The sequence below is a fragment of the Pseudorasbora parva genome, chromosome 23, assembly GCF_024679245.1.
Source record: "Pseudorasbora parva isolate DD20220531a chromosome 23, ASM2467924v1, whole genome shotgun sequence".
Lineage (NCBI taxonomy): Eukaryota > Metazoa > Chordata > Actinopteri > Cypriniformes > Gobionidae > Pseudorasbora > Pseudorasbora parva.
The window spans coordinates 2633160-2651770 of record NC_090194.1 but is presented as its reverse complement, the minus strand read 5'-3'; the positions used below and the strand labels follow the sequence as shown (position 1 = coordinate 2651770).

Below are 18611 nucleotides of genomic sequence, written 5' to 3'. Positions count from 1 at the left end.
TAGGTCAAATATATTTATACAATTCTTACATTAAGAAACATTTACTAGACAAGCAAAAGTAATTGTCTTGTTTTGGGAAAAATAACTCAAAATTAAGAGTTTTTTCTTAAAATAAGCTAAATAATCTGCCAATGGGTTAAGTAAAATAATCTTGTTTTCTGTTTGAATTAAGATTATTTTTCTCACCCCATTGGCAGAGTATTTAGCTTATTTTAAGAAAAAACTCTTAATTTTAAATTATTTTTCCCAAAACAAGACAATTACTTTTGCTTGTTTAGTCAATACTTCTTGTTTTAAGAAGTTTTAGATGTTTGGACTAGAAACAAGACAAAAATACTGAGTAAGAAGCCCAAGCCAGAGAAAGTGCACTAGCCAAGCCTGACTACCTAAAAACAAGCCTTCATTTGAAGACCTTATTGGCAAACATGCTCTATAAAGCAACAAACACAGACAAAAACAGCTTAAATCAATCTCTCTCTCTCTCTCTCTCTCTCTCTCTCTCTCTCTCTCTCTCTCTCTCTCTCTCTCTCTCTCTCTCTCTCTCTCTCTCTCTCTCTCTCTCTCTCTCTCTCTCTCTCTCTCTCTCTCTCTCTCTCTCACACACACACACACACACACACACACACACACACACACACACACACACACACACACACACACACACACACAGAAATCAGCTTCTGCCATTACATCGCAAACACTGTACAAATAAGTCACGTAAGGTAGCGATTTAAGGATAATTTCCCAGTTGGCTCGTCTGTGTTGTCAGGAACAGCTCGTCTAAAGAAACCCTTTATAATTACATTGGTTTAGGGTCAAGAGACACCAATAAGATGCATTTCTTAGAGGTCATTCACACAGAACGTGCTTTTCTGCAGAAGTGTTTGACTATTGTGCTCATGTCTTACGTCTTTTGCAGAATAAAGCAGCAGTCAAGATTAAAATAGTTCAGCCTTTAACCCTAAAACAGCTACACTGGGTTAAAAACAACCCAATATGGAACCCAAATATCTTTATATGTGGACACCGGGAATTAGTTAAAATAAGATAACACAAAATTACATCTATTAATGTGTTCTTAAGTCTAATAAGGGTATTAAGAGGTGGCAACCTTCATAATAATATCTACTATTTTATAGGAACATTGATATGTAATTTATTTCCCTATTCACTTGTGTCTCCTAAAATGCCTGATAAACATGTTTTAAATCCCGGTGTCCTTTATTGAGGACATGTATGAAATCAATGCCCTGTTTTGTAACAGAAAGCAATATTTTGATTAGAAACCCTATAACATGTTGATTTATAACAAATAATTTGAATTAGATTTAAATTATAATTTATGATTGTTTATGGTTTAATAAATTATTGTAATATTTAATCATGCAGTCATTTTTAAAGGCCAAGGAGTCCTGGTGAAATTCCCTCAAATATAATGTCCTCGTACGTAGACAGTGGCTCCCAGGAGGATACAGTGTCTAATGTGTGTTTATTAATAAAGTGCTCATCGTTTAAGGGTTAGGGGTAGGTTATTGTATTATTGAACACTGTTTAATGTACAACAACACTGAGGTGCAAACAGTATTATCCACTATTTAGACATATATAAATATCATCTATTACACTTATTGCAAAGAACATACTGCTATTTTTTAAATAGTGTAAATAGAATCTAATGCAAATAGCCGCTGCCAATATATATTCCAGAAATATTGCACAGAACTATCGGTTAAGTACATGTATATTAGGGCCGGGACTTTAACGCGTTAATTAAGATTAATTACGCCAAAAAAAATAAAAAAACAATTTTAACCACACACACACACACTTTTGCACCGTGGAACGTTTTTCAAAGAATGAGTTTCGGCGGACCGATTATACTGGAACACCAACTAGCGCTCACGAGTCACGACAACAACAAACCACAGTGAACATGAGCGAAGAAGCTGATGAGAGCGCTCTGCTCGGCCCCGTGGATGGGACATTTAGTTTTAAAAAACGAAAGGATGGAAGCGTCGACAAGAGCACGGTTGTGTGAAAGCGATACAACAAGGAATTAGCGTCTCACCGCAGCACATCGAGCCTCAAATATCACAAATACGCTTTTGCTACACTTAATGGCAAACATTGCACTGGTCTGCTGGACTGAAATAAAGAAACTATATTTTGTTGATTAAGCTTATGTATTCAGTCATTATTCAATGGTGTACTAAAAATACATGTGAAAAATTACTTCTCACTGTTCTCAGGTCAAATATTTATATGCAATTAAAATGCGATTCATTTCGATTAATTAATTACAAAGCCTCTAATTAATTAGATTAATTTTTTTAATCGAGTCCCGACCCTTTAAAAAATATATATATATATATATATTTTTTATTATTTATTTTTTTATTATTTTTTTTTATTTTTTTATCATTTGTATTTTTATTGATTTTTATACATCACTGATACATTTTAGTAGTCATTAAAGGGTTAGTTCACCCAAAAACAAAACTTCTGTCATTAACTCCTCTCCCTAATGTCGCTCCTCACCCGTAAGACCTCCGTTCATCCTCACACACAGTTTAAGATATTTTATATTTAGTCCGAGAGTGTATGCACACTATACTGTCCATGTCCAGAAAGGGAATAAAAACATCATCACAGTAGTCCATATGAGACATCAGTGGGTTTCTCAGTGAGTCTCTTGAAGCATCAGAAATACATTTGGGTCCAAAAATAACAAAAACTACGACTTTATTCAGCATTGTCTTCTCTTCCGGGTTCCTCAAATAAAGAATCAAACGGTCATGATTCAAGATTCGAATCGCGTGTCAAACTGCTGAAATCTCGTGACATTGGCGATATGAATCACGAATCAATCTGCTGATTCACAACCGTTTGATTCTTTATTTGAGGTTTGAAAACAAACGTGGAAGAGAAGGCCATGCTGAATAAAGTCGTAGTTTTTGTGTGTGGGACATTGGGGTGAGTCCTTAATGAAAGAAATTTTATTTTTGGGTGAACTAACCCTTTAAGTCAACATCACACTTGACCTCATAATCTATATCCTTTAGTGATGATACATAATGAAAAAGATAAGACAACACAATAACATTAAAAAATGACAAGAAAACACGTGGATCACATGTACAATTTTACTATAGGCACCAAGTTCTCAATTAGTAGCAATATATTGCACATATTCCCCCATTTCGCCACATATTTTTCTGCCCTGTCCTTTATGTTGAAAGACTCAGTGCCAACTCAGTGCTCCACTTCTGGAATCTCCTGGTTTCTTCCAGTTTCTCATTATTATTTGTTTGCCAATCATTATACTGGTCTGAGTAAAGTCCCTGTATTGTATTGTTGATGGCGGTGGGCTTTGATGGCAACAGCGGCAGTGCTTTAAAGGAAATGGCTTTAGAGACTTCAGTCTCACTAAAACAATCTCTCAATGCAACTCTTTAAAAGCACCGTCACCAAATATTACTAGCTGTCTAATAAACTAGCTGTCTGGTCTGACTCATCCCTAGCAGCAACAGCGCAAACGACAGAGAAAAACTAATCGACATAAATCGTTCCTATCACCAGGTTGCTAACTCGTCCATCAGAGACGAAACCCCGCCGGCCACCTGACATTCTTCTCCATTCCTCCCACGACACGAGGACTAAATAAAAACAACATCCAGTCAGAGCGCCGCTTCAAAGCTACTAAAACACCCCTCCTTTCTCTCTCCCTCCTGCCTGCTTGGATCCTTTTCAAACACACACAATTTAATAAAAGATAGACGTTTAATCTCCTCCATTCCAGAACAAGAGCGCCGCTGTGAAACCCGATCTCTGCTTAGTCTCGGCAGCCGGACACACTGAGCCACCGCGGCTACGGCTAACGAAAGGAACGCATTAAAGACGAGAGGACAGACGGAGCCAGCGAGGAAAACAACAACAAGATAACAAACAGCTAGTTATTCGCAAATCCTGTTAGGTAGGAAGAGCCAAGGTCAATTTTCTAATATTTAGGGGTCGATGAGACGCGTACATCAGGCCTACACTGCAAAAAATGCTCTTCTTACTTAGGCATTTTGTCTTGTTTATAGTCTAAATATCGAATAATTCTTACTTTAAGAAACATTTACTAGACAGGTAAAAATTATTGTCTTGTTTTGGGGAAAAATAACTCAGAGTTAAAAGAGTTTTTGCTTAAAATAAACTAAATAATCTGCCAATGGGGAAGCAAAATAATCTTGTTTTCTGTTTGAATTAAGATTATTTGATTTACCCCACTGGCAGATTATTTATCTTATTTTAAGCAAAAACTCTTTTAACTCTGAGTTATTTTTCCCCAAAACAAGACAATTTTTACCTGTCTAGTAAATGTTTCTTGATGTAAGAATTGTTCGATATTTAGACTATAAACGAGACAAAATTGCTAAGTAAGAAGAGCATTTTTTGCAGTGTAGCCGTCGTGATCGTGACGGCAGAGTTAAAGCTAAAAAGAAATTACAAGTAGCGTGACTCAAGGGCAAAGCGTCATGCATTCTCCGGACAGAACTCAAACTGGAACACATGTGCGATAGATCGGACACACAGGCCCAGAAATGAAACGGGTTACAGCTCATCTGTTTTGCTACGGAGCCATGTTAACCAACATTAAAAGCCGAGATCAACCGACTCAAACGCTTCAAAATGTTGAGTTCACTGAGCTCATATGGATCGGCTTCACAAACCATGAGTTTAAAAACGGTCAACATACCGAGATAAGCTCCATTAGCTTGGCCTACAGAGAAACACTGACAAGGTTAATGAAGATTTCTGGCAAAGGTGCAAAGCATTACATTGGCTCTGATTAAGGGGATGAGGAATGGAAATGCTGGGCGACAGGCAGTATGAAGATCAAGCTGCGGAGGGCATCTCGCAGTCAGACTACAAATGGAGGCATATATCAAACATGACAGATATATAGGTTTTCCCCTCAGAGTTGGCTAAGCTTACATATCACTCCATACCGCGTACAGCGAAGTTTTTGTTCTAGCGTGCCGCTCGTGCGGGTCAGAGACGGACCGATTCGGTCGACCTCCTTGCTTCTTTCTGAAGTCTATTCTGTGTTATTCATCTCCACCTTAAGTCGGGGCAACAGCTGGAGCGCAGGAGGCCTGGATTCCTCTCCAGAGTCGTGGAGGCGTGTTAATCTCACACTTAACCAGGGAAATTGATTAAACTCATGTTGTATGATTCTGACCTAAGCTTAAACTTGAATGGATTTGGCCATGGCTCATTTCAGATGATGTTAATGCAAGTAATTCTGCAAGGAACTTCAGTTCTGGAACTTTAGCTGTGAAAAGTTTGAGAGCAAAATCTCAAGGAAGAAGTTTGTACTGACTCACTGGGCAACATTCATCCATCTTAAATCTTAGTGGAACATCAGGGCTTGAAATGAACTTTTTCATGGTTACACTGGTGCTCCCAACCAGTGTTGGGGAAAGTTACTTTGAACAAAAATGCATTACAATATTGCATTACTCCCTTAAAATGTGACTAATTGTGTTACTTAGGGTGCTTTCACACCTGCCTCATTTAGTTCGGTTGAATCGTACTAGAGTTCGTTTCCCTCTTTGGTGCGGTTCGTTTGGTCAGGTCTGAAAGCAGCAATCGCACTCGGGTGCGCACCAAAAGCGGACCACACAAGCGTACCGAGACCTCCTTGAAGAGCTGGTCTCGGTGCGATTTCAAACGAACTCTGGAGCGGTTCATTTGTGGTGAGAACGTGATCCGACCTCGAACAGAACCAACTGCAAAAGTACTGATCATTTTTGGACTGAACCAGCTGCCGTAGTTATCTGCACTGACATTTTGTGCATGACATTATAACCTGATAGATCATTGGAAATATTTTCGGGAAGATGAGCAAGTCAGTTAAGAATAATTAATGCACGCCTCCTCTTGAAGTGACGAGCGATGCGCGCTCGCCGTCTGCAGTGCATTAGAACGTTGTTTTCACGTCGCATCCGCGCTTCATTATAGAAATGTTTTGTTTGCGTACTGTGGTAAATACACACAGTGTAGTAGATTATGGCCAGGGACAAAACCAGCCCGCGCAGTCGTCTCTCCATAGTGTTATTATTGTTTGCTGGCTTTGCCTCTTCTGTTGGAATTTTTCCACACGTAAATTCTGACCAATCGAAAAGCAGTTAAGGAAATACGCCATGGCCAATGAGTGATGTGGATGTTGTCACGTGCTCGCGTTTTGGTTCGTTTCAACTGGTTCGGACCAAAGCAATCAGTGTGGTGTGAAAAGGAACCAAAAAAGCTGAAAAATGCAACAATATATAATTGTTTGCCCTTGGTTCGGACCAAATGAACCGAACTAGAGATGTGAAAGCACCCTGAGTAACTTTGTAAGAAAAGTAATGCGTTACTTTTTCACCAGGGCTGGGCTTGTTTTTTTATATAACAAAAAAGTTATATTTCTGAGCAAATGTAAAGACCCGTTCACACCAAAAGTAGATAATTAGCCTCAGGTAACACTTCCCCAATAAAAACTATAAAATCTAAAGTCATTTTTGCATATGGTTTAACTGAATCATTAAAGGTCAGCAGCAAGCACATTGGTCAATAAAGTGAGATTGAATGCATACAAATATTTGATTTATTTAACATATTTAATTATTGGAGGTTTGCATAGTATTCTGATTTTGCATTTCACAGATTTGATTAATTTTAAAGGAATACTGAATAGTTTTTTTTTTGTGCAAATGAGATTAGTAAATGCACGCTCACATTTAGCCAAGAACTACAATAACCATCATGGTAACACAACGACGCTGCTCTTACGATTTATCTCAGCATTGGGACAAGAGAGCCCTATCATACACTCGACGCGAGTGTGTTCTGCTAGTTTCAGTCTGACGCCATTCTCATCTTCACGTCCAGCTCCTCTGTGCTTAAATATCAAATGCACTGGCACATCTGTGTGTGTGTGTGTGTTCATCCATGGGCGTCTGGACTAAACCAGGCGTGTTCAGGAGCATTGTTGGAGCGTTACTATTGTAAGTAGTGTTGTCACGATACCAAAATTATGACTTCGATACAATACCAGACTAAAATATCGATATATCGATACTAAATCGATACCACAGTAAAAAAAGATAAGATGCTTAATATGACAACAGAACTTGTTATTATTCATTGTTATTTTTTACTAAAAATGAATGTGGCCAGCATGTTCCTTAGGGTTGGGCATGGTTTTGATTTGAACAATTATTGATCAATTTATCAATTACTATTAAAATTATCTCACAAATTTTTGCTATCTCAAAGTATTTTTTACAATGGGGTAACATAATTGTGTTGCAATAGCTTACACACAGCACAAGAAAGCTTGATTTCAATTGGTAAATTGAATTTAAAAAGACGAGTAAACTGTAATAAAATAAGAACAAATAAACAGATTACAAACAATAGCACAAATAAATGCAATAGAATAGAAGATACAAATTAAATAGACTGCTTTATTTTTTCAGGTAGGTCTAACATTCAGATAAGAAACTGAATAATAAAAATGCATAGTAATTACATTTAAAACAACATTGGATAATGTTCTATGTAAAAAATTCAATAGCGTACAAGTTGATCAGTCGAGAGCAGTTGATCGTTTGTGTTTTTGTAGTTTGAATAGCAAATGACTGCGGTCCCTTTAAGACTAACAGACGCATGGATCCTAAACACTGTTCCTGACTGTCACTCGTTCTTCCTGAACTGTTTGCGACTGTTTACGTTAATACTCTTCCATTTGTGCAGTGATAATTCTTTGAGTGTATTTGACCAATAATAAGCTGGAAAAAGAAGCAAATGTTTGCACTTGTATCATGTCAGAGGCGGCTTTATTACGGTAGGCTATGTGTGTGTGCGCTTCAGATGTGAGCACGAAATCTGCGGGGATTAGTAGAATTAATTTATGTGCAATCCCGCGCGAAATTCAGACCGATCACACACTAACACTAACACACTGTCATTAGGAAAAAGTCCAGCAGAACGCGCGTTCGCCGTGCTCAGAGGTTAACCGGGCTGAGTGAGAATATGCCGGTGTGTGTGTCAACTCGCTTTCCGTCGGAGAGGAGAGCGCAGCTGGTATCGATACTGTAAAAACTGAGAATCGCATCGTTTCAGATATTCCAGAATCGATATATATCGAAATATCGATATTTTTGACAACACTAATTGTGAGGAACTGAAAACCGTTGACCATTGACCAACACACACCTGCTCTTAAGTCAACAGTGCAGTATTTCTGTTATTTAAAGAGTGTTATAATATGAGCCTATAGACGGTTCACAACTCACACTCTGATTGTTACACACACAGGGACACGCAGCACACACAGTGACGCGCAGAGCGCACGCACACGCACACGCACACACACACACACACACACACACACGTTTAAATATTAAAAATAAAAGGATTCCTCTCTGGAGAAGCGTTCAGTCTCCTCATGTCAATAGTGAATCCGCTCATGGCTCGAGCACAACTGGCTTTTAAAGGGAAAGGGAGATGAGACTCTGGTTTATTGCATGTTACGCCCAAAACACACCCATGACTCATTAAGAGACATCTGATGAGGTCAAACTGACCTCATCAGATCATCATTGATATATAATCAGAAATTATACGCGATCATATATATATAGATAGAATCTTCATTAGTGCTTGTGTGGATCGGTCGAATGGGGCATCTACATGGTATATATCTATGATCACGTCCGTTTGACCTCATCAGACGTAAGTAATAGACGATGGGAAAACTTGATGAGACTCGTAGGGATATGAGGTAAAAAAATAAATACTGTTGTGTTTCTCACAGAAGCCGATCAGTTCGTGTCTTAAGACATCAATGTGTCGCCAGGAACAGCAGGGTTTTTGTGCACGTTGCCTAAGCATGTTTTTTTTTGTTTGTATGTTGTCCTCTCATAGACTTTTAACCCATTCACATGATTATATGACTGGCACACAGCAACGATTGAGTTAAAAATCTAAGAAACAAACACACCTACATGTTGGACGATAGGTAGGTCAGCAGATAAACATCACATTTTTATTTTTGGGTGAACTATCCCTTTAAATTTCGCTTGCATACTCAACCAAAATGAAACATGTTGAGATTCTTACCTGGGCGATGTTCTTGTTGAGCAAATAGACGCCGTATTCAAACTGGAAACGCTCTCCTCTGGGATAAAGCGGGAACCTGCAAACAAGAGCAGCATCATGAGAACGAGTTTCAGCACTCACCTCTGAACCATTACACATGGTTCCCATACTAAACACAACGCAAAGAACATTTTTTACGAGGTCGTTATCAGTTCATAACTTTGCACAGGACAGGCTCACACAAAACAAAGAAAAACAGCAGGTCATCTGGATAAACCGCTAAGCAAACCTTTAAAGCCTGAAACTAATGACTGTATTTACAAACCAACATCCAGAGTTCAGATTCTCTCAGTGTTTAAGGGTATTCATGCCCTGTGAAGTTAACTGAGCAATGATGATGCCTCAAACTCTTCACAAACTCGGGCTGTTTCTGACGCAAGACATTTGTGCAGATGTTAAGAGACCGCCTGGAGCTCTGGAGGTCTGGTTCTGATCCGCTTCTCAAACGCATGTCTGAAACACAATCTATTATCCCTTAAAAATCATCATTCTGGCTTGTTTCTTTCGGTCAGTTCTCATTTAAACCACAAGCGTAATCATGATTCAGAAATGGCCGAGCGGCACACAATATCAATGTCTACATCAGAGCCACAAATAATGAACTAACCAGTCAAGATGCACAACAGATGAACACGCTGGAGTATTAATGCCATTCTGAAGGGTGCACATTGAAGCGTTTACTGGGAATGTAAGGCTTTAGAAAAAGCTTGTATTATAAGAATAGTGCAATAAGAATGGGGTACATGTTCCAGAGATCACTGGATGCCTGTGATGTGGACAACACTCGTTTTTATCCAATCAATGTATCCCACTGAAGCAATACAGCAATAGAAATATTGATCATTAGTCAATGAAATAGGAATGAGAGTTGAGTTTGCAAAGAAATGAAAGTGCATGCAAGGCACCGAAAAAGTAGTTTGTTTAGTGTGGTTTAATGCAACAACAAAAAAAATCTAGAAAATGAATAAAATTGTATAAATTAAATTAAATAAAACAAAAGAAACAAGACCTACATTTGCATTGATTTGTTATTGTTTGAAAGTACACTTGGGTTTTAAGCTTGGGTTCAAAATAAATTAGAAATATAAAAAAAAAAACAAAAAAATAAAAGATAAAATAATAAAATAAAATAAAATAAAATAAAATTAAAAAATAATAATACAATTAATTAAAATTAAATAACTTGGGTTTTAAGCTTTGGTTAAAAGTGTGGTTAAAATAAATTATGCTAAATTAAAATAAATAAATAAATAAATAAATAAATAAATAAATACATTTAAAAAGGTACACTTAAATAAAATAAATAAAAATAATAAATAAAATAACATACACACCACAAAATACAAAAAAAAAAACTAATAAGTAACTAATGTTTTAAGCTTTGGCTCAAAGTAAATTAGAAATATTGAAAAAAGTAAAATAAATAAATAAATTAAATAAACAGAAGTTTTCATAGATTTTTATTAGTTTTAAAGTACACTTAGGTTATGCTTTGGTTCTAAGTAAATAAGATAAAAATACATTTTAATTACTTACATTACATTAAAAAAAAAATTAAGTACACTTTAGATTTTAAGCTTTGGTTCAAAGTAAATTTAAAATATTTTTAAAAGTAATAAACAAACAAAAAAACAAATAAATACATAAATAAATGCAATTTATATTCGTTTTAAAGTACACTTAGGTTTTCGGCTTTGGTTCAAATAAAATAAAATAAAATAAAATAAAATAATAAAATAAAATAAAATAAAATAAAATAAAATAAAATAAATAAAATAAAATATGAAAATTTCTGCAATGCAAACAGAAATGTAGAAACATAACTTAAGTGCCACTTTTACCACTGATCGTTCTTCTGAATGTCAACAGGAGACTTTCAAGCTGTAATCTTACAAGTTTCTTACATCTGTGAAAATACATTTAATATTATACAGAAAATTAAGGTGAACAACAATCAAAAAGAATATCTGATGAAACTGTGCTAGCAGTGTAGAAGCAATGGACACGTCTCAAAAACAAGCACTATTAGTTTAATTAGAAAATACAGCCTGAAAAAACCCAGTTGGAAAGTCCCTGTGAAAAAAACATCAGCTCAACAAACACGAGCTGTGAATATATCCCTCCTCAAACACCTGACATAACGGCGGCCCTCGTAATGTCAGAGTACGGCAGGACGGCCCTGTTATTAACAGACAGAGACGCCTCCAGCTGAACCACCTGAGATCAACACACACACGACCACTTTACAACCAAAGCTCCTGGGACAGCGCTGGCAGGAGTGTTAAAGGAACTGTATGTAAGAAATGTGCTTCAATCAATCATAAAATGGCCCTGATATGTCACTAGACATTCAGAAATCATGTTCATTTCAAACACTTCTATCACTGACAACAGTAGTCCGGCCAGGATATTGTCATTATAAAGTTGTTGTTGCAGCCCTCAGCTGATGTTGATGATGTCATGATGTGTTCTGGCCTGAAGCTCCGCCCTCCACCTATCGACCAATCACGAAGTCAGTAGTGTTTGGGGTTGCCAGATCTGCTCTAGTTAGCACAGCTGCAGATCTACAAACGTTCTGCTGATCCTGCAGCCAATCTGGCAACCTCGAGTCAGGGGGAAGGTGAGGGGGATACACCGCTCTACAGTCATTTGAAAGTGATTGCAGTACCAGTTCTGGCCACAATCTTACATACACTTCCTTTAAAACAAACCTGAGTCTCGCCATTGTGAACATACATCTTTTTTTTTATTTTCAGAAAGCTGCTGGGTAGAAGAGGTCTGGACTGGCCTCGAAGGTCCTCTTCTCATTCGTACCTGGAGCTCGTGCTTTTAATCGCGGAAGAGTGGAGACAGACCCGGCAATTCCCTCAACTTCCTGTCTTAACAATCCTGCCTCTCATACACACACACACACACACACACACACACACACACACACACACACACACACACACACACACACACTTCCTGTCTGACCCATAAGACCCAGGGGGGCATAATCTTGAAGCAGGTGCCTACTTAAAACCCTCAACGGACTGAACACACACACACACACACACACCATTCATGTCACTTTGAGTGTAAAAGAGCAGAACAAGGTACAGTGTCTCATGAGAGTCATTCGTTCTGGAATTGGACTACACTGGTCACAAGGTACTGTTCGTTTCTTACTTGTGCCGTGACTAAATAAGAAGTGCAAGAAGCTCTGTCAGATTACTTTATTACAGTATTACATCAAGAACCGAGATCAAACATCATTTGGTTCCAAATCATATCCTAACAAGCCACATCTTACCACACTCCATAAAAAAACAACGACAGTAACCCAGCCAAAAATCACTCACACACACGCAAGCATACGCAGGCGTGCACATACCGTCACCTTACAGTGATTAATGAGCACTCTCCGGTGTGTGTGTGTGTGTGTGTGTGTGTGTGTGTGAGATCATACTGTTGTGACTGGTTCACAGAGCACCAGGAATTCCTCAAGGGAATGTCCAGTCAAACATATTATAACAGAGCAACAGGGGGCAGGAAGCAAGCGAGTGTGTGTGTGTGTGTGTGTGTGTGTGTGTGTGTGTGTGTGTGTGTGTGTGTGTGTGTGTGTGTGTGTGTGTGTGTGTGTGTGTGTGTGTGTGTGTGTGTGTGTGTGTGTGTGTGTGTGTGTGTGTGTGTGTGTGTGTGTGTACAGGTGATATAGGACAGAAAGAGGGAGAAATGGAGCGGAAATGAGAAGTGTTTTTATCACTGTTGGAAATGTGGAGGATTACGGTGCGAGCTGGAGAAATGTTCACTCTCACATGGCAGGATATCTCAGTCACACCCCACTAAAGGTCTCGCAAAAGGCATAGCACAAAAGCACGAGTTTAGCTGGATATCAGTTTTAGAAGTGACCCATATATCTCTAAGAACTGGAAAAACCTTGACTGTTAGTGGGTGGGATATATTAGGCAGCAAGTGAACATGTTAGAAGCAGGAGAAATGGGCAAGCGTGAGGATTTGAGCGAGTTTGACAAGGGCCAGATTGTGACGGCTAGACGACTGGGTCAGAGCATCTCCAGAACTGCAGCTCTTGTGGGCTGTTCCCGGTCTGCAGTGGTCAGTATCTATCAAAAGTGCTCCAAGGAAGGACCAGTGGAGAACCGGCCACAGGGTCATGGGCGGCCAAGGCTCATTGATGCACGTGGGGAGCGAAGGCTGGCCCGTGGGGTCCGATCAAACAGACGAGCTACTGGAGCTCAAACTGCTCCAGAAGTTAATGCTGGTTCTGATAGAAAGCTGTCAGAATACACAGAGCAGCTCAGTTTGCTGCGTATTGGGCGGCATAGCCGCTGACCAGTCAGGGTGACCGCTGACCAGTCAGGGTGACCTCTGACCCCTGACCCCGCCGAAAGCACCAACAGTGGCACGTGAGCATCAGAACTGGACCACGGAGCAATGGAAGAAGGTGGCCTGGTCTGAGGAATCACGTGCTCTTTTACATCACGTGGATGGCCGGGTGTGTGTGTGTGTGTGTGTGTGTGTGGCTTACCTGGGGAACACATGGCCCCAGGATGCACTATGGGAAGAAGGCGAGCCGGCGGAGGCATTTAATTTATATATATATTAAAAAAGAAGAAGTTTTAGAAGTTAAAAATGTATTTTTAGTAATTTTTAGAAATTGTTAAAAGTATAAAAAATGTGGGACAATTTTACAAAGATTTAATAATTTAATGTTTGTGACGGGACAAAACATATGCAAGAATACTTAAAGACATATTGAAATAAAAGGAGTGGTGACCTCTGACCCCTAAAAGCAGCCTGTGGCTTGCAAAAAAATGATGCCGACTGGTCCTGGAGTGATTTTCAGTCAATGTGTGAAGTCAGTAATCATCAAATTCAGTTGCCACAAATATTTTTTAACAATATATCTTATGTTTGAGCATAACAAACATATTTTAGTGACATGTTTTGCTTTAATAGAAGAGTGCTTGTGCGGTCTTGTGTGTGTAAATACTTCAATGGCCACTGTAATTTACACCACGGGTTGTTTATTCCTGCTTTGATCATCTTAAAATATGTCTGAAATGTTATTATGCAAACTAACATTCCACGTACACCAGCTATAGAAAGGTTTGACTTATTAAATGGGATGTATGAGGAAGTTCAGATGCATATCAGTTGTGCTCCCTTCCAGTTCTCCGGCCCCATTTCTGGTCTTAATTAAACAGCTGTGGGGGAAATGCACCTTGTTCTCTTACACCAGCTCATAAAGAAACTAAGACGACAGAGCAAGTGACCCACAAATCCCTTTTGGACCTTTTCAAGACACACGCATACTTTAACAGAGAGCGGCTTCAGCGTGGGCTATCGGCGGAGCCTGGCCCATTAAAACAGCACTGTGTGACAGATGCTCAGTGTAATCGTTTCTATGATATTGGGAGTTACAGCTATGGTTGATTCATACGGCATGTGCTGCCATTAGCGGTGACAGTCTGAGGCAGGTGTTTGTTTAAAAGCAGCAGGCTTGATTTATGATCTGAAAGTGCATTAAAAACCACTGTAGTTATGGGGAATGTTCTGTCTTTCCCAGGTGACTTCAACGATAATGTGTGGAGAAGGACATATTCCATACCGTATGTGTGATCAGAAAAGCAGGAGATAGAAGAACAAACGTGCATGTAAGCGTGTCGATACATAAATATGGGATGTTCACAAATGGAGAGAGTATGCACCAGCACGAAGCGGAGTTAGGATACGATGGTTATGTACATTTGGAGTATCAATTATGACATGTAAACAGGCAGGCGGAACACATGTGCCGTGGCCTGCAGCGAGTATACACTAGCGCAGGTCAAGCTGGGAAGATTTTCAACAGTTCCTGGACCGACCCGCTCCGACCACCCACAGAACAACAGGCTGCTGCAGGATTCCCTCAACCCTCATCTGAGCAAAGACTGGAGCTTCTTAAGGAAGGAAACTACATGTGGTTGCATGCGATTTGACTTGTTTAACTTTAGTAAGTGTGTAATGTTCCTAAAGATAAGTTACAGCGCTGAAAGTTCAATGCAAACGGAGATATTGTCTTTTAAAGTTACGGCAGTTTATCGCCTACAAAAATGGCCGGTTTGGACTACAACGAGCTTCTTCCTGGGTCGGTGACATCATAAACCCTCGCTAGTCTCCGCAGATGTGATTTCTGCCCATAATGGGAAGGGGCGTGGCCTTAACCTGTGCTTGGCACTTCAGCCAATAAAAATACAGGAAACTACATTTGGCCATCTGACCAATCTAAGACCATTGCGTTTATCAGAGGGAGGGGCTTCATAGAAGCAGGAAGCAAACGAGCCGTTCAAAGCACAGTGGAGACAGCGGTGTGGAATAAAGGGAGAATAGAAGAAAAATACAGCGTTTAAAAAAAAAAGAAGTATTAAGACGTGTTATACTGCGCCCCATAAACACAACCAAGCTTAGAAAAAAAACATGGAACCACCCCTTTAAGAAAGATCGCAACTAGTCTGGAAAACTGCAGCACAAGCACGGAATATATCTCAGTGCCTGAAGACCAAAGGAAGTCCTGGACGACAACCAACAACCCTTTTAACGAAAATATGTGAAAGCTGTGTTGGTCAATTAAAATACCAATAAAAAGAAATAAATGGAAGATCTGTTATATTATACTATATTCGTGCTGTCAATCTGTGTCAAAACTGCGGTTAAAACTAGTCTTTAATATTTTTATATTGTAATAATTTCAGTTACTCTCCAAATGAATGTAAAAACAAAAAGACAATATATTTGTAAAAGTATAATGTAATCAATTTCAACATTTATTAGGCTTCAAAAAAAAAATATTTTTAATTTAAGTGAACTTAAAACAATCTTTGCATGAACCCATTATAATGAATGTCATATTAACCTGTGGCCTTCATATATAATCAATATACAGAAAGCTTATCAAACACTTTACAGTCTTATCTGAATGAATTATAAATTAGATATAGACTATTCCTTATTAAAGCTACAGTTTTCTCTGTTATCTTTGTTGTTTGATGAACATTAATGACAGAATCTCAGTGACTGGTTTATTAGGCTGCTGTCACTTTAAGATCTGCCGCTGCCGAACATGAAGCGGATCTGACATCCCATTTCCTCACAACTCTTTAAGTTCATTTAAGACGTTATTTAACTCATTTAAGACTCTCTTATGAGGATATGAGACAAAACGGGCATTTTGGCATAATTCTGTGTTATTGTTTGTTAAACCGTGAAAGAGAATTTGATTCTGGTGTGTGTGTGTGTGTCATAGTCAGGACATTCACAGTGAGCGCGTTCTCTTCTGTCTTTCTGAGCGTTGTGTGTGTGTGTGTGTGTGTGTGTGTGTCATAGTCAGGACATTCACAGTGAGCGCGTTCTCTTCTGTCTTTCTGAGCGTTGTGTGTGTGTGTGTGTGTGTGTGTGTGTGTGTCATAGTCAGGACATTCACAGTCAGCGAGTTCTCTTCTGTCTTTCTGAGCGTTGTGTGTGTGTGTGTGTGTGTGTGTGTGTGTGTGTGTGTGTGTGTGTGTGTGTGTGTGTGTGTGTCATAGTCAGGACATTCACAGTGATCGCGTTCTCTTCTGTCTTGTTGCACTACAATTAAATTTAAAAGCATTTACATGAATAAGAGTGTGATATTTCATTTGATAAAATATTGATTATAAAATTGCTGATACCTTTTTGGTAACACTTTACTTGAAGGGGTGTGCATAAGACTGACATGACACCTTCATAATCATGACATGACACGTGTCATGAATATGAACAAGTTTTTATGCATGTTTATGACAACTGTCATTAAGTGTCATTCGCTTAATTATGTCATTTTTAATGCAATGATGACATTGCAGAGTTGTCTTTGTTATGACAACTTGACATAAACCAATACATCATAACATGTCAGTGTCTTTGTCATGACAACTTGACATTACCAAGACAACATAACCTGTCATAAACAGACATGAAATGACATAGCAGATTAATTATCAAATTTAAGAAACTACTTCGCTTTTTGGGTTTACATTACATTAGTTGCTAGGCAACATGGGGGAGAGGACGCTGGCGTTGTCTGTTCGACGCTTCTCCACCCACAAATCATGTTAACTTTACTATAAAATTTAGATTTTATTTTATTTTCTTATGTTTGTGACTAGTCTAACAGTCATAGCTACAATTGGGACTGTTGCTGATTGCTGGCAGCCACTGAGAGGACGTTGTTTGCCGTTTTTTCACCACTTCTCTTCTGTTTTTGTTTGAATGAATTTGAATTTGTGGTTGGTTTTGGTTTAAAGGACATTTGATGTTGCTCGCTGCGGCTGCTCTCTCTTCTGGGTGTCGGCTGCTCACTGCTGGTCTCCCTCGGGCTTGAACTGCGGTGGCTGAAGTTTGCACCAGGCTAGCGTCATCAGCGTCCGGCATGATGTTGAGATGTAATTTTTACTTGTTATTCATGTATTGTTATTTTTTCCCTTTGTTGCACTTTGAGATTCTTCGGAATGAAAAGTGTGTTATAAATAAAATCTATTATTATTATTATTAAACTGTCATGTGGTTGGTTTTGACGTTGGCTGTCATTAGGCTATTATAATGTCATGATTTTTCTATAAATTTAATTTGTCATTTACATGTCATTAAGTGTCAATACTCTGTCAAATTATTTTATAACATTGTCATGAATCTATTTCTTGACCTAAACTACAGTGGTACAAGTTGAATTTGTCATTAACACGTCATTAAGCGTCAATACTGTGTCAAATTATTTCATAACATTGTCATGAATATATTTCTTGACCTAAACTACAGTGGTACAAGTTAAATTTGTCATTAACATGTCATTAAGTGTCAATACTGTGTCAAATTATTTCATAACATTGTCATGAATATATTTCTTGACCTAAACTACAGTGGTACAAGTTGAATTTGTCATTAACATGTCATTAAGTGTCAATACTCAGTCAAATTATTTTATAACAGTGTCATGAATATTTAGCTTGACCTGAAATATGGCATCATAGAGGAAATCGTACAGAGTCATTAAAAACTATTAATATAACTCAAAATGATAGAGTGGCATAGACATATACACCTATATGATGATGTCTATGGTGGCACCACTGGTTATGTGTATGCTGTAACAGTGGTTGGCAGAGCCTCAGTCAGGTTAGTTTGTTTAGGTGTTTAATGTCAATTTAGTTTGCAGTAAGTAAAAACAATTCACAACAACGTTATTTTGGGTTTAATATACTTTATTTAAACTTTCGCTCACTCTTTAACGAATAGTTTGAGTTTATTCTTACCAATTTTTTTTGTTTGTCTGTCTGTCATGGCGGAGTCCCGTGTGCTGGTGCACCGTCAAAAGTGGTTCGGGCGGAAACGTTGGCCCTATATATAATGTTCCGGCC

The 18611-nt window shown here is 38.5% G+C and overlaps 1 protein-coding gene across 2 annotated transcripts in view; it reads right to left on the bottom strand.

Moving 5' to 3' along the window:
- uvrag (UV radiation resistance associated gene) overlaps positions 1-18611 on the bottom strand; it is a 182155-nt gene that overhangs the window by 60462 nt on the left and 103082 nt on the right. For both annotated transcript variants that reach the window (XM_067433356.1, XM_067433357.1), the window contains exon 13: positions 9154-9229. In XM_067433356.1, coding sequence (XP_067289457.1) covers positions 9154-9229 — 76 coding nt within the window. The remainder of the gene's footprint in view (positions 1-9153; positions 9230-18611) is intronic.